We start from the raw sequence: 17,483 nt of genomic DNA on the forward strand, positions 1-17,483 counted from the left end.
GGGATTCAGATCCAAGTTTGCTAACTCCAGAACCTGGAATATAAATTTCTCTACTACAAGAAAAATATATAGCACACAATTTACCTGATATTTTGCAGTTGGTGGACATGTAGATCGAGGAAAAGACAGTATCAAGACAAATATTCAGATTTCTAGTATGAATAATTGGGTAGCTGTCTTTGCCTACCAACTTCCAAATCCTCTTCATCTCGAGTAGCAGTTCATTCATTAAAGTTCTTTAAAGTATAACTTCCAAAAAAGGTAAGTTATAGTTCTCTTGCAAATATGAAATAAACATATATCAAATATTTTTTATTAAACTCATTCATCCTTGAGGAACCAGATAAAACCAGTTCGAATGAGAATTCGAGGAGTGAGGTATTTATGGGCAAATTAATAGAGGAATGCTGGATTTGATTGCTGGGTTAAATGAAAACCTTGTTGATGTCTAATATGGCAATAAACCATAACCTTTGTGATTTTCTTTTTCTCCAGACAGAAGTTATTTGCATCATCACCAGACAAAATCTGCAAGTTAACCTCTGCTTTTATCTAGTTATAAAAATAACTCAGTCAGTAAAAAAGCAATCAATCAAAGGTTAAGCTCAGCTCTGCACTAACAGAATATCCAGTAATGTCTTTTACCTCCTGCCAAGTTGTTAATGATTTTCCTGACAGTTTATGAAGTTTTCCCAGAAACACCCCTCTTTCCTCTGGTAATATTGCTTTCTCTTCATATATACCTATAGATCTTGGTGTATCTCTACCATCTTACAGTTAGATAATAAGAGCCAGCATTTGTAGAATGCCTAGAAGACAAAATATTTTTAATTTAAGTTTTCTGTGTTATTCACCACCGCAACAACCATGTGCAATATTGTTGTTCACTTTAGCAGGTGATGAAACAGACTCAGAGCAGTTCCTTACTTGCTTGAGGTCCATAGTTTGTTGTTATGAGAAACAGAACTCATTTAAATCCAGGGCCATTTTATTTTATTTATTCATTTATTTGTTTGAGACAGTCTCTCCCTGTGTCGCCCAGACTGGAGTGCAGTGGTGTGATCTCAGCTCACTGCAACCTCCGCTTCCCAGGTTCAAGCAATTTTCTTGCCTCAGCTGCCCAAGTAGCTGGGATTACAGGTGTGTGCCACCACACCCAGCTAATTTTTGTGTTTGTAGTAGAGACGAGATTTTGCCGTGTTGGCCAGACTGGTCTTGAACTCCTAACCACAGTGATCTGCTCGCCCCAGCCTCACGAAGTGTTGGGATTTCAGGGGTGAGCTACCTTATTCAGCCTCAATTTTAGTTTTAAGTATCTCAGACCGAATGTAGATGACTCTTTCTTCCCAGGTTATAAATTCCTCAGTGATTCAGTGCTTTCATATTTTCCTGTGTGTGTGTGTGTGTGTGTGTGTGTGTGTGTGTGTGCGTGTGTGTGCATGTGCATTTGTGTCACTATACCCAACATATAAGCTCTGAATCAGTATCTATTGACTTGAACCCCAAGAAGTAAGAAACCAAAATTAGAAGTCTATTCTGAAATACACTTTGCAGTTAGGGTCTGACAACTTTTGCTTTTATTGCTGTGTGCTGAAGACATGGCTATGAAGATAACTGAAAAACAGGAAATATCAGGTCTCCCTTTTTGCATCCAACAGATTTCCAGCACAAGATAACCGTGCAGGCCTCTCCCAACTTGGACAAACGGCGGAGCCTGAACAGCAGCAGTTCCAGTCCTCCGAGCAGCCCCACAATGATGCCCAGACTCCGAGCCATACAGTGTGAGCTCTCTGCACAGCCATGGGGGCTTCTATGTTGATTTCTCTCCTTTCACTTGACTTAGATTCAAGTTGAGCGGATGTGTTTTCATAGCAGGTTGTGAATGAGCATGGGACATTTCGTAGGTGCCACAACTATTTCAGAAACAAAACTTCAGCTCAGGTTCCTTCGTCCAGTTTTCTTCTACTCACAACAAATGAATTTTAGATTCTGTGCAGTTGTTGATACAACCTGGTCCCGGAGTAGAAAGTGACACAACATCTTGAGACATTTTGTCAAACACTTACATGCAAAGTGAGCATAACCTAATTATGTCATCAGCCATTTGTGTCAGGATACTTTGAAAAAATGAAATCAGGAATTCAGGATTACTTCCATTTCTTTCACTGTTTTGTGAGGGGAAAAAAATTTTGCTTTTCAGGATTTAACTTTAATTCACTTTAGGTTTGATCAACCTAATACTTAAAAACTCCTTGTAGTATTTTGGTTTTAGACAAAGCATTCATTCTGGAGGACAGCGTGCAGACAGCTGACTTGCCTGGCACCTTTGCATTGTGAGAGTTTCAGTTAGGCTATGAATCAGAGTTTAGTGGATGAAATAAAATTACTAATTTTTTTCAAAGCGGAGTCCAAATAACCCCCTAAAAGTAGGCTAAGCAGAAGAATGTGATTAATGTGGATGTCTGTAAGTAATGTGGTAATTAGCCTAAGTCTGTGTTAAACCATTCATTTAGATCCGCTCTTTTCTCCACCAAACTTAATTCCTTGCTGTTTACCCATCCTTATTTGGAGGAAAAAAAAAATCCAAAAGAAAATTCTGTCTAATGAAGCTTGCATGGAATCTCATTTTTCCCTCCTCTTTTGATAATGAAAACCTTGGCACTAGCAGAGATTTCTTTTGCAAGTTCCCAGACACCAGGATCCCTGCAGAGAAACGGTATCTAAATTAGGCTGTAGTCTTAGAACTTAAAGGACCGTCATTTATTATTATAACTGATCTGTTTTTCTGAGAATGCGTTTTGCATAAAGCCATATCTCAAACCTTGCCTTTGCCTAGGCAGAGTAAAGGCCTAATTAAAGGAGGGAGAAAGGGCTCCCGGGCTGGTCTCCCAGCTCCGTGAAGGGACAAGCAGATGGGATGCCGTGCCACCCCTACTTTTGCCCAGCCACTCCTCTACCCTCTTTCCTCTGTCTTCACCTTCTGCCCTGGGGAAAACCACCTCACAGAAGTCAGGAAGTGGTACTGGGCCGGCCTGACGGGGCTCAAGATGCGTACCAGTTAAAGCAAATACTTTGAGATTTCAAATGAATTCCAACCCTGTAGAGTTGAGATGCAACCAGCTTAGGGAGGCGCATCCTTGGCACTCCTTCTCAGAAGTAGCATGGTGGAAAGGTTCTAATCCAGACATTCCACACAGGATCAGCTTTGTGTGCGGCAGCTGTTGGCTCAAGCTCTCCAGCCTGGATGTTGCCTATCTTCATTGTGACCCTGGGTGCTCCAAAGACTCCTCATGTCTTCACATCTGTGCACACCCCTATTCAATTCTGAAAACAGCCTCATTGAGTGGATACTTTTATGATCCTCAAATGAGGCACAGAGAAATTACCATTAACCTGACCCAAGTTGGCAGCTACTAAGTGGAGAAGCTGGATTCAGACACATCTGCCTGTAGATTGCACCGTCCGTTTCTGGCCTTTTAGCACAAGAAAAGTTCAATAAATGTGGAAACAAAAGAGAAACCAGAGGAGCAAATCAAGAGAGGAAGGACAGTAGGAAGGGGGAGGAAGGAGAGAAGACTAAAGCCGAGAGTGTAGATAGCTCTGGGAGTGTAGATCGCTCAGTCAGTCATGTAGCTGGCATAAACTCGGGTCTAATAACCCCCGCCGAAAGCTCTTCCTGCTCTGCTGCCCTTACTTAAATGAAAACTGCTGATCCACTTAGCTCTCATTCTACTGTAAAACTCTCTTAATAAAAATAATAAACAGCTGATTCAAGATTGTTACACATATACATGTACATTTAGGCATGTATCCACATTTACATGCACAGATGTGATATATGTATATTTTAAAATTTGGGAAATATTGACATAAACATCATCCACCATGTATCCAATTTTACAAAATGATATAAAGGAGCTAAATTTCCCTCTACATAGCAGTCCTCTCCATCAAATTTCAACACTTCAGTAAGTTTGGTATCTGTGTTTAGTAACTCGTCCTCTGTATGTATGTGTGTATATACAGGTACACATAAACATAATTTTTAATGAAAATGTATTATATGTAATATTAAATATAATAAAAACATATTATCTGTACCTCATTTTTGTTATGGTCACAGAGTATTCCACTGTATAGCATAATATTTCAAACTGTTTTTAAAACATCTAGTATGCTTCAGATATTTTTCCCGCAAATGTATAGTAATAGTAATTTTCCCCAGTGATTTCCGAATCACTTTCTTTTTTTTTCTTTTAAGACAGAGTCTGGCACTGTCGCTCAGGCTGGAGTACAGTGGCATGATCCTGGCTCACTGCAACCTCCACTGTTTGGGTTCAAGTGATCCTTGTGCCTCATCCTCCCTAGTAGCTGGGATTACAGCCCGCTACCATGCCCAGCTAATTTTTTGTATTTTTAGTAGAAACAGGGTTTCACCACATTGGCCAGGATGGTCTCAAACTCCTGACCTCGTGATTCACCCGCTTCAGCCTCCCAAAGTGCTGGAATTACAGGCATGAGCCACTGCGCCCAGCCCCAAATCATTTTTAAGCACAAGTTAAATTAGAAGGATAGCATGTAAGTGTCTAGCAAAATGTGGATATTAAACGTGAATATACGTCATCCTGTGAGGGAGCGAGAAAAGCAAGACATGGAAAACTGTTTAAATATTTTCAAGTTTTAAAAGGTAACGGTAACCAAAGTGTTGTCATGACTGCGCACAATTGTGATGACCAATAAATAAATAAATAATAGACATAAATAAATTGTGATGACTAATGAAAAATCAGTTGAAATTAAAATTTAAAAATATACAATGTTTGTGCCTCTAGTTCAAAACTTTAACTGATTTGGTTAAAAAATTAGAGCACTAAGTTCATTTTAAGTTACGTGTTTAGTTTGGCGTTTTCCACCCCAATTACAAGAAAATCCTAATTGTTGCAAAATGCTAAATAAATAGATTAAAAATGTATTCAAATCTTTGCTGCTAATTTACCTCGAATGTATATCTTTTCTGTTAACTTACTGCACTTTTCTTGATGCTTTTATGATCAGAGAAAGAAACTTACCAGAGATTGGGTAAAATAAATAATTTCCTCATTGTTTTCATGTTTTGAGTAAGGTAGTTTCACAACTGGTCTGATTCATTTAGCTTTTGGTAATAAGCCAATACGGGTTAGGATTGTTGTGGTTAATACAGTTAACGATGTTCTGTTTAGTGACTTCAGATGAAAGCAATAAAACTTGGGGAAGGAACGCAGTCTTTCGACAAGAAGAATTTGAGGATGTAAAAAGGAATTTTAAGAAAAAAGGCTGTACCTGGGGACCAAATTCCATTCAAATGAAAGAAAGAGCCGATTGCAAAGAAAGGTAGGTGTGTGGTGTCTGGTGGTATTTGTTGCATTATGTGACAAATCTATTCCTGTGTTAATATCACATGAGCCAGACTTTCAAAAAACAAATGAATTAATACAGAGATTTCTGAATATCAACTTAATTTTCTAGGATGAATTTATCATGCTAAATTAACTATTATTTAGTTAAGCGGTTAGAAAATTTCTCTGAGATTTTTCCAGTCTCATTTTTAGGTTTTGTTTGTACTTTGTCAGCTGTTCAAAACTGAGTACAAGGCTGGGCATGGTGGCTCACGCCTGAAATCCCAGCACTTTGGGAGGCCTAGGCGGGTGGATCACAAGGGCAGGAGATCAAGACCATCCTGGCCAACACGGTGAAACCCTGTGTCTACTAAAAATACAGAAATTAGCTGGGCCTGGTGGTGTGCACCTGTAGTCACAGCTACTCGGGAGGCTGAGATAGGAGAATTGCTTGAACCTGGGAGGTGGAGGCTGCCGTGAACTGAAGTTGTGCTACTGCACTCCAGCCTGGCAACAGAGCAAGATTCCATCTCAAAAAAAAAAAAAGGGGTGGGGGAGAAAGAAAAAAGAAAAAACTAAAACACGGAGTACAAATGTGTTCTCTTTACTACCTTAAAAATATTGTTGGCCTGTATTCACCAAAACCTAATTGGTGTGTTGTGTGCTTCTATCTCATGAAAAGAAACATTTTTCTCTTACAGGATAAGACCTCTATCCGATGGCAACAGTCCTTGGTCGACTATCTTAATAAAAAATCAGAAAACCATGCCCTTGGCTTCATTATTTGTGGACCAGCCAGGTAAATGTGCTTCAGGAGGTAGGATTAGCTTGAGCTGTCCTTGGCATCTGATTGCACTGAAGCTTTGCTTTTCATAGTCTCACGTGGTCATTAAAATAGCAGAGGGGAGATTGGCAAGTAATAAATAGCATTTCTTAAGATCAGAAGTTATTTTCTGTCAAGTCTTTATGGCAAGAAGTAATTAGGCTTCACATGTTTTTTTTTGGGGATTTGTAATTCCTCTTCCTTACCAGAAAAATTACTATCATAATTAATTATGTAAAACCAAGTTAATTTAGTGTAGGAAATATTAGATGTAAAAACATAGACCTCCCTGAAAGTTCTGCGGAGATTAAGGGATATGGCTTCTGGCTATATTGCCACCCATTGACTTGATGAAATCCGATGAAGCAGGTTAACCATGAAAAGCTTACAAAAACTAGCCACGGTGTGGTGGTGTATCTCTGTAATCTCAGCTACTCAGGAGGCTGAGGCAGGAGAATCACTTGCACCTGGGAGCCAGAGGTGCAGTGAGCCAAGACTGCACCACTGTACTCCAGCCTGAGTGATAGAGTGAATGAGACTCCATCTCTGAATAAATAAATAAATAGGAAAATCTACTGCTTGGAGAGTTTCACATTGGACTTCCTATTTAATTTAAATGAATCATAATGAGTTGCTTTTGCTATTCAGTAGTTACATTCAGTATTCAGTATTAAAAGATTGAAGAGATGGAAATCATTAGCAGTTACTAACAAAATAAAATTGGTCTTTACACTTGACCATTTAGGCAGCCTCTTTGGTACTTTGTTCAAATTAAAGATGCTTTAGCAAGACACAATGTAAATTTCTTGAATTTGTTATCAGTACTGGGCTCAATTTCACAAGCACCTTTGCACTCACTACCTGGGTTCAGCTTCTCCTTCTGAAGGTTCTCCTTTATGAAGGAAAAGGGAGCTTGGGTCAGCAATGTCAGGGAGTGGAAGGAGTAGGAATGGAGGAAAAAGAGGGCACCCAAACAGAAGGCACCACAGGGAAGAGCACAGGGCTGTTTGGAGAAAGAAAGCTGGCACCCCAAATTGTCCAGATCAGCAGTCCCCAATCTTTAGGCACCAGAGACCAGTTTCATGGATGACAGTTTTTCCATGGACCAGTGTGGTGGGGATGGTTTCCGGATGATTTAATCACATGGCATTTATTGTGCACTTTATTTCTATAATCATTACACTGTAAGATATAATGAAATAATTCTACAACTCACCACAATGTAGGATCAGTGGGAGCCCTGAGCTTGTTTTCCTGCCACTAGTTGGTCCCATCTGGGAGTGATGGGAGACAGCGATAGATCATCAGACGTTAGATTCTCATAAGGAGCACACGACCTAGGTACTTTCTATGTACAGTTCACAATACAGTTCGTGCTCCTGTGAGAATCTAATGCCGCCACTGATCGGACAGGAGGCAGAGCTCAGGTGGAAATGTGAGCAGTGGGCATTGGTTGTAAATACAAATGAAGCTTCACTCGCTTACCTGCCGCTCACCTCCTGCTGTGCAGCCTGGTTCCTAATAGACCACGGTGTTAGTCCATGGCCCGGGGTTTAGGAACCCCTGATCTAGATCATCAAGCCTGTTTAGTATACTAGGATGTAATGCTGGAAAAAATAGAGATGTTATTTGGAAAGCAGATTAATGAGTTTGTTGTTAATTATGCACTGTTAAGCACATACGTAATAAGAATATTAGCTTCCTTTTAATCGAGTATAATTTGTAGCCTTTGGGATTCTGTAACCTCTTTGGAGAATCTTCTATTTTAATGATCCCTTTTAGTAAAGGCTTGCTAAAACACAGACTTCTGGACTCCACGCTCCAGAATTTCTGATTTCGTAGTCTGGGGTGGGCCAATAATTGACATTTCTATGAATTCTCAGGGGGTGGAGACGCTGCCAGTCCAGGCCACACACTTAGAGGACCGCTGATCTGCTATGGAACGTTCGGTTTTCTCATGGGCAAGCTGTGGGTAATGGAGCCCAATGCATGTATTTAGGTGAAGTGAGGAAAAGAACACATTTGGTACGACATATTTAGTGATTTCGTGCCTATGGCTGTGCCTTTTTATGTTTTGATGACTGTTTCTACGATAGCGTCTATTATTGATGCTGACGAAGAAGTTTCTGGAAGCTTAGGAAACAGCAGATGGCTAGCTTGCTGATTCATCTGCAGGGAGCCTTAAGTTGTCAGGCCCTGGAGTCTCGTTCTGTGGAGCCCTCCTGGACGAATCATTTCCCAAAATGAAAAGGACTGCATGTGTTTTGATTTAAAATACATATTTATTATGTTTTAGCTTTATTTTACAAGCTAGTTTAAATGACTTTTACAGTAAAATGATACTACAATGTGTGTACTTATACCTTTATTTAGGGACATGTGAAGAGCCAAAACTTTCCCCCGATGGATTAGAACACAGAAGACCAAAGCAAATAAAATTGCCTAGTCAGGCCTACATTGATCTTCCCCTTGGGAAAGATGTTCAGAGAGAGAATCCTGCAGAAGCTGAGAGCTGGGAGGAAGGCGCCTCTGCGAATGCTGCCGCCATCTCCACTGAGCTGACACCTGCAAATAGTCTGAGTAGATCCCCTCAGAGAAAGAAAACGGAGTCAGCTCTGTACGGGTGCACCATCCTGCTGGCATCGGTGGCTCTGGGACTGGACCTCAGAGAGCTTCATAAAGCACAGGCTGCTGAAGAACCGTTGCCCAAGGAAGAGAAGAAGAAACGAGAGGGAATCTTCCAGCGGGCTTCCAAGTTCCACAGAAGTGCCAGTCCTCCCACAAGGCTGCCATCCGCTGGTGGGGAGGCCAGCAGCCCACCTTCCCAGCCAGTGCCAAGTGCCCTGAGCATCCTCTCCATGCCTTCTCTCTCCACAAAGTGCCTTCTGCAGATGGACAGTGAAGATCCACTGGCGGGCAGTACGCCTGTCACTTGTGACTCTGAGATGCTGACTCCAGGAAGTGGTCGTGAGCCAGCCCTCATGCCAAGACTTGGCACTGAGTGTAGTGTATCAAGAAATCTGCCCCTTTCCTTCCTAGAGCAGACGTGTGGCAATGTACCTTACCATGCTTCTTCAAAAGGTAGACCATCACATCACAGACGGACCATGTCTGATGGGAATCCGACCCCAAGTAGGTTGCATTAATTAGGTAAAAGTATAAAACACTGCTGTAGAAATTAGTATGTGAGACAGTATGGATTTATGATTTTATCTTTTCCTGGTGATGACATTTAATAATTTGTTTTTACAAATTATGTAGACTGTTCACATGGATGTTTGAATCTTACCCTTCTCTTGATTTTAATTTAACTATGATTTGGATTCTGAGAAAAGTGTAATTGAATTTCAGTAACTTAAACCTGTGATAGCATATCAAAGCAGAAAGAACACGTGGAAAATAACCACCCAACCCCCTTGGGTGGTTACAAAGAAGACAAGCCAGCTGTCCCAATTAGAACCATGGAGGAATGGGAGGTCTAGGACTGAAACTGGCCTCACCTCCCTGCGGCCCTTGTCTCCTCCACTGCTGTGCCTGTCATTGTTCAGTTTCTGTTGGGACTGTATGTAGCACGTGTATCTGCTTGCTAGGGCTGCCATAACAGAGTACAACAGCCTGGGGTTGTTCAGCAGAAACTCACTGTCCAACAGTTCTGGAGGCTGAAAGTCACATCAGGGTGTCTGCAGGGTTGGTTTTCTCTGAGCTCAGCCTGGCTTCTTGACTTCTAGACGGCTGTCTTCTCCCGGTGTTCTCACACAGCCTTCACTCTGAGTGCATCTCTGTCCTAATCTCTTCTTAGGACATCAGTCACATTGGATTAGGGCCCACCCTACTGACCTCGTCTGAGCTTAATCACCTCCATACAGACCCTATCTCCACAAACAGTCACATTCTGAGGAACTGAGAGTTAGGGCTTCCGCTTATGAATTTTGGGAGGACACAGTTCACTCCATGACAGCAAGTATTACCCTTTGATGTATGTTACACCACATAGTTCCATGAGGTGTATGTCTGGATATGGCAACTCTGAAAGAAAAAAAAAATCAAATTTTTAAATAGTTTTTTTAGTCTATTCAACAAGAGGGGCTTGGGCAGAAGGCAACCAGTGGTATTTCCACAGCACTTTACAGATGATAAAGCACTTGGACATAAATTGTCTCTTAGTTTTTATGGCAACTCTATTATATGCAGGAGAATTCGAACTTACAGAAAATAATGTTATTCAAGATCACACAGTTAGGAAGTAGTGGTGTCACAATTGGAACCTGGGATCTTTCTGCAGTATCACAGTGTCTCACTCCTCCTCACAGTGCTGTTTTTTCCACTCCTAAAATTCAGCGAGTATTGATGTGACTGGATCATGCCATTGTGTGCTAGAGCGTACTCAGCTTTGAGATTTCTGGCGTTATGTGGCACTTTAATTCTGAGATTTGAGGGGATAGTATGGCTACTTTGGAAGAATGGGGGATTTGGAGTCTAGGACAAAGGTTCACGTTGTAGTTGCAGCATTTGATAACTTTGTGATGCTGGGAAAATTACGTAGACTGCTTTCTTTGTTTGAATCTCTTAAAAGGCATTGTAGTGTCATGGTTAATAGTACAGAAGCTCTCTAGGCTCAGGTTTCTGCTCTGTCACTTACATGCTGAGAAAATTTGGGCAAATCACTTAAACATTTTGTTCCTCAGTTTCTTCATCTGTAAAATAGGGGCAACAATAATATACCTATGTAATACTGTACTCACCTAATCTCTACAATTAAGAGATTGTGGTCAAAGTCAAATGGCATACTAAGTGCTTTGTAGAGCTTGAGTATTATTTATTTTGTATCTGAACATAATGACAATAACTTTATACACCTGTCATGAATATTAAGTGGCATAATGGATAAAAAAATGCTTTTAAATTTTAACATGGTATGCTAGCATTGGTTATGAAACTATATTAAAACAAACTGCTTTCATCATTTTTATCTTTTCCTTTACTTGTTTTTAAATATTATATCTTGATATGCTATTTTCCATCTTATTGCTCATTGCCCTTAGATAAATTGGTTTATTATCTTTTTGTAGGTCAATAAGTATTGGTAATTTATAATTGCACAAGGAGTAATCCTAGCGCAGTAATACCATATGAAAGCATATTTTTCTCTTACGTGTAAGCCAATAATTATTTGTTAAAGTGGTAATAATGTTAGTCAGTTCTTCAGTACACGTAAGAAAAGACGTAACATGTAAAAGTCTAACCACTTGCCCATTTTCATCAGCTTTGTCAAATCATAATCTACAATGAAATTTAATCATGTTGACCATCATTTTTAAACCTCTTAAATTTACTCCAGTCTAGTCCATACTGAAACGTACCCTTATACTATCATTGTAACGATTCATCATGATTATTGGCCTAAGCACTATGAGGATTATTTAGCTGTATTTGCAAATATAATTTCCAGAGTTTGAGGTACTCTTTGCAAACTTGCAGGTCTTTAGCCAGGGGTAGTGGCACATGCCTGTGGTCCCAGCTACTCTGGAGGCTGAGGCAGAATTCCTTGGTCCTTAAGGCCAAGAGTTGGGATACCTGTGAATGCATGTTTTTTTGTTGAAGCTCATTTTAAAGCTATCACCTTGTTGAATTGCCATCATAATTGTTTTTCTTGATATTGATAGTTTTAGAACTCATTTTCTTTCTAACTGCATACTGTCTTGGCTTTCTCCACCAGCTGGTGCAGCTATTATCTCAGCCACTGGAGCCTCTGCACTGCCACCCTGCCCCTCACCTGCTCCTCACAGTCACCTGCAAAGGGAGGTCTCACCCAAGAAGCACAGCACTGCTCACATCGTGCCTCAGCCTCACCCTGCCTCCCTGAGAAGCCACTCAGATCTGCCTCAGGCTCACCCACAGACAGCAGTGTCTCAGCGGGCACAGCCTGCTTGTGTAGTGGGTTGCCCAGATCCACATCCCACCCAATTCCTTGGTGCCAAGGAGAGAACTAAATCCCATATGACTTCATTACTGGATGCTGATGTGGAAGCTCAGAGCAGGGACTACACTGTGCCTCTGTGCAGAATGAGGAGCAAAACTAGCCGGCCATCTATCTATGAACTGGAGAAAGAATTCCTGTCTTAAATTAAGTGCCTTACTGTTATTTAAGCATTTTTTTTAAAGGTGAACAAATAAACACAATGTATCTACCTTTGAACTGTTTCATGCTGCTGTGTTTTAAAAAGCTGTGGCCATGTTACTAAATGAGTAAGGTGTATCTAACTTCTCAAAAATGTGTATGATTGCTCTTAGCCATGTCTATTGTGTTTTCTACTGGATTCTTTTCTTATAACTTGGAATACATAAAAGTGTAAAACAAGAGATGTGCACCAATGAAAACTGTGCTGGGTAGAATGACCTTCAGCACAGTGTGAATGTTTTTGTTCTCATTTATGTCTTTGCCTATTTGTACACAACAGAAATTGTAATGTGGTTCACCATTTTTGGTTTTTTCTTTTTTTTCTTTTTCCTTTCTTTCCCTTTCCTTGTCTTGTTTCCTTTTTTTTTTCTCTCTCTCTCCCTCTTTCTTTTAGTTTCTTTTCTTAATTGTTATTTGTGTAACAAAAAGCCAAGAAAGAGCTTGAGTTTCTTGGCAAGAATAATGTGATATTAGTAAGTAAAGGTTTTTTAAAGCCTAATGACTAGATGTAGAGTCCTGTTTAAAGTACCTAAACTTGGCTGTGGTGATAATGCATAAATGTGTCCAGCTCTCACCTAAATTATGCAATGATATTTTTCTCTGAGAAAATTATACTGAATGTAACTTATAAAAGCTTTACTGAATATGAGTTGTAAACATTTTATTCATTAGAATTCCAAAATAGATGTTCAAAAATCAGTCATTGACATTTGGCTAAGACCACATGGTACGCCCCTGAGCAAGGCTAATCTTTAGGTTTTTTCCTGTAGAAAATATTCTTCCTTCATCAGTAGCCATTTATTTGATATTCAGAAGTGGAAAATTTTTTCATTCTCCAGTAAGACTTTTAAAAATTGTTACAGATGCCTGGCTTTTCACAGATATCATGTATTGTAAACAGTCATGTGTTTTAATTTTATTTTTCTCTATTTGCATAATCATCCTAATAATCTCAAAGACACCGACAACTCAAGGAGCAGCAGCACAGTACTGTTAGAATTTAAGTATATTGTTATTTTACGTTTCATTTAATTGTGGATAAATGTTAGACACCTGTTGAAATAAGCTTATATGGTGGAAATGACAGCTATATCATGAATTATTTTCAGAAATGGGTCTTTGAATAGCAGATCAGGATTTAAATGATAAAATTATTTATGCATCGCTTTTGTGATCATACATATATGATACAATCTGACTGCCTGGAGCTATCGGTACAGAAATGGCTGCTTATCAACCATTGAGCTTGGTAAATATGCCTGGGTTTCTCACATTCAATATATTGTGTTTCCCTTCTGTCTCTAGAATATGGCTCTTCAGAAGACAGACAATAGATATTTAAGTTTTTCCATACAATGAAACACTAAATTAAAAACATTGCTTGATATTTCATTTAAAATTGTACCTTGCTTAAGATTTACTGAGTAACTGAAATGTCCACAATTTAAAATAAATTCAACCATGTGTGATAAAATATCTCACCTATAATAGAAGAAAAGGAAAATTATATCATTTGGCAATTTTGCAGCGTTGTGGTCACCTAACAGTTATATCCAGCAGACGAGAAGCAATATGAAAGGATTGCATTGACATGGCGAGTTTTGCCCTAAGGAAAACAGTCTTGCATTCCGGATTCTTACAGGAAAGTCTCAGGTACTTACTACGTTTTTCTTGTATTATCGTCCACTCTATGATTCAGCTTCACTGTTGAGTGGTGATTGAATTATGTTATGGAGATTTGGTTTCCCCCAAAATGTTACCACATTTGAAACTATGGTTGGTTGCTTTGTAGTCATTTTGGAGCATGTAGCTTCTAGCTTAATAGTAGAGGAAATATATAACTAAAATGATCAATACATGAAAGAAAAGGATAAAAACTATGTTCTCAGTTTTGCTTCTACCAAAACATCCCCTGTATGTGTGTACATGTCTATGTGTGTGTATGTGTGTGCTTACATGTGTGTGGGTATGTGTGCATGCATGTTAGTGCATGTGTGTGTGCATGTGTGTATTGGGGAGTGTGTGTGATCTGGGTGTTCATTTACCTCTGTTCTTACTCCCCTTTAGCTTTAGTCATCTACCTTATGATGAATTTCAAAATGAAGCTATATTAAAATAATTGCAATATACGAATTCAGTCTCACATGCTACTGCAGATAGTTAACTTTTGCTGCAATCTATTGTACGTTTGTGATTTTCTGGGTTAGTTAACTTAGCAGGATCTGGTTATTTATTTTTGTGTAGGCTTAATGTTCACTGAAAGATAAATTAAGCCAATTACTGTAAGTCAAAAATTAAGGTGCTCCCACTGCAGAGATTTAAGGCATGGGCCTAATATGCTGTATTATGAAGCCTTGTGACTGAAAAATATGTTTACATATGTTGTCTATTTTTTTAATAAACTTTTATAGCTGGTCTATTTGCTCAGTAGCTGTGATCCCCTCCTGATTATTGTGACTATAGTTTGTAATGGTTTATTTTGTATTCAATAAGGAAAAGTATGTTAATAAAGTGTGTTTAATAAGCCAGGTATTAACCTGCTAAATTTATTAAACTGAAAATCACTAAATGAGTCCTTCAATTAAATACATAAAAAAGGTAGAATGAAATGTTTTATTTCAAATTTTTCTGGTTTACATATGCATTGAAAAGTTGTATTTCACAGTGAGTCTTTTGCAAGTCCAGCTTTTCAGAGGGCACACTTTTGCAGAGTGAAATTAGTATGTGAATAAAGTCTCAGTGATTAATGAGACATGTTGATTTTATCGTTTAATTTTATGTTTAAATCAGAAGAATTTCAAATACCACCTAACGTAGAAATTCTTACTAAGTGATAAAAGCTCGAGTGAATGAGGAAAGCAGATCTCAGGACTTCATGCAGATCATAGAATTACCCCACCATATGGGAGGGAGCGAAAAGTAACATGCACTGAATATCTGCTCAGTATGGGAACCCTCCTAGGTGCCTATAGAAGACAGCTCCTGTAATTCTCTTTAATAAAAATTGTGAGATAAGTAGTACTAGTCCTGTTTCATTAGATACGAAATAGACAGGTTTGGTAAATATGAAATAGAAAGGTTTGGTAAATATCCAAAGACCCAGTCTGAGTCAAGTAATCACCTGTTCTTACCTGTAGTTAATAGTTGTAAGCATGGTATAGAAGATGAGGACATCTTGTGAGTGAGCTTTGTAAATGTTATCTAAAGCTAAGATAGTTTCTCTCTCATCAAACAGTTCAGAAGTCTAAAAATGTGTGAGTGCCGTGGAAGTCAAATAAGATATAGAGGTGGATATTGAAATCTGAAACGTTTTATTTGGGAAGAAAGAATTGGGATTCAGGGCATACACAGAGACCAGGTGATCCAAAGAACAGAGATAGTTGGGAGTTTTATTAGGGAAATGTTACATATTGTTACATATTGTTTTGAAAGAAAGCTCATTGGCACTTGAGAAGCCTTTGGACTCTGGCAAGCTCTGGTTGGTGAGAGACGGCGGGAGTTAAAACAGGTCTTAGAGTCACAACTGGTTGCTTCGGCAGCTACTGGGTAAAACTGGCCCTGGGTTGACAGCAGGCCATTTCAGCAGCTGGGCTTGCAGAAAATGTAATTCCTGGTGTAGGTACTATGTCCTCCAAGTGCATTTTCCTCCCTGGCCCCTCAGGTCTGATTTAATTGGGTATGTATGACAAGAATTACCCAATTTGTGTTATTAACTTTCACAGTACTTATTTAAAAGTAAAACAGTATATTAGCTAGTAACAGTTAATACAGTGGAATATTTCCTACGTAAGTATAAAATGCAACAGAAAGGAGTAAAACATACATATCTGATAGATCAATTAAGAGAAATGAGGTATTCTGTTCAATAAATTCACCAGTGCCATGGTCTGAATATGTCCCCCAAAATTCATATGTTGAAATCCTAACCCTCAAAGTTATGGAATTAAGAGGTAGGAGGTGATTAGATCATGAATTCTCATGAATGGGGTTAATGCTTTCATAAAAGAGGCCTGAAGGAACCTGTTTTCCTCTTACACCATGTGAAGATACAGTGAGAAGGTGCTATATATACACTAGGAAACAGACCCACAGCAGACACGGAGTCAGCCAGCACCTTCATCTTGGTCTTCCCAGCCTCCAGAGCTGTGAACAGTAAATGCATGTTTAGAAGCCACCTAGCTTATGTTATATTGTTACAACAGCCCAGATGGACTAAGACAATAAATACGGTGAAATTATGTATGAACTGCAATATACTCATAAAATAATTTAATTGGGCCTAAGTTGTCTCAATTATTTACTTCTGAAAACACCAACATGCTGAAACACAGTGAAAGATGAAATAGTCATGAATGAAACCGTGTAATCAGTACCACAGAGTGGAACAAAACTAGCTGTTTTACAACCAAGCACAACATAGCAGGTCCTCACATAACGTTTCATTCAATGACATTTTGTTATAATATTAATGCAGAAAAAAAACCGGATTCTCAGCCAGGGCTGCTATCTGTGGAGTGTGCACTTTCTCCCTATGTCTGCGTGGATTTTCTCAGGGGACTCTGGTTTCCTCCCAAATCCCAAAAACATGCATGCTAGGTTAACCGGCGTGTCTCAGTTGTCCCAGTGTGAGAGTGTGGGTGTGTGTGAGAGTGTGCCCTGCCATAGACTGGGTCCTGATCAGGCCTGTTTCCCACCTTGTGCCCTGAGCTGCTGGGATGGGCTCTGGCCACCTGCAACCCTTAACAGGAATCACTGGGTATATAATTACCTTAAATTGTTTTTATTAATCTTAGGTGTATGTTTAGGTCACATTTATTTCAATGTTTAAGATTAGAAGTGTTTGGGGTCTTTATTTAGTGGTGTTTTTTGTGACCAGAAATATGCCCTAGGAACTTAACTGCTGTTTTCATTAATTCAACTTCAGTGAAATTGGTTTTGTTTTACCTTGTTTTGCTTAAAGTCACAGTTTCCGCATACCTATAGACAATGTTAAGTGAGGACTTACCATAAGTAGTTTGGATTAAGAAACTTCCATACACTGACAAACTTGTTTAGCACCTAGAAAGAGACACCAGATTTAGCGGAGAGCAAGGAAGATGAGGCCCGG

At 39.3% G+C, this 17,483-nt stretch overlaps 1 protein-coding gene across 1 annotated transcript in view; it reads left to right on the forward strand.

Annotated features, from left to right (window-relative positions):
• The window catches only part of MAP3K21 (mitogen-activated protein kinase kinase kinase 21), a 59,256-nt gene extending 44,443 nt beyond the window's left edge, over positions 1–14,813 (forward strand). The window contains exons 6-10 of the mRNA XM_017526555.2: positions 1,659–1,781; positions 5,220–5,370; positions 6,077–6,174; positions 8,572–9,330; positions 11,915–14,813. Coding sequence (XP_017382044.1) covers positions 1,659–1,781; positions 5,220–5,370; positions 6,077–6,174; positions 8,572–9,330; positions 11,915–12,321 — 1,538 coding nt within the window. The 3' untranslated portion in view covers positions 12,322–14,813. The remainder of the gene's footprint in view (positions 1–1,658; positions 1,782–5,219; positions 5,371–6,076; positions 6,175–8,571; positions 9,331–11,914) is intronic.
• Positions 14,814–17,483: the final 2,670 nt, after the last annotated feature.

Source organism: Cebus imitator, unplaced genomic scaffold, assembly GCF_001604975.1.
Source record: "Cebus imitator isolate Cc_AM_T3 unplaced genomic scaffold, Cebus_imitator-1.0 Scaffold42, whole genome shotgun sequence".
NCBI classification, from domain to species: Eukaryota; Metazoa; Chordata; class Mammalia; order Primates; family Cebidae; genus Cebus; species Cebus imitator.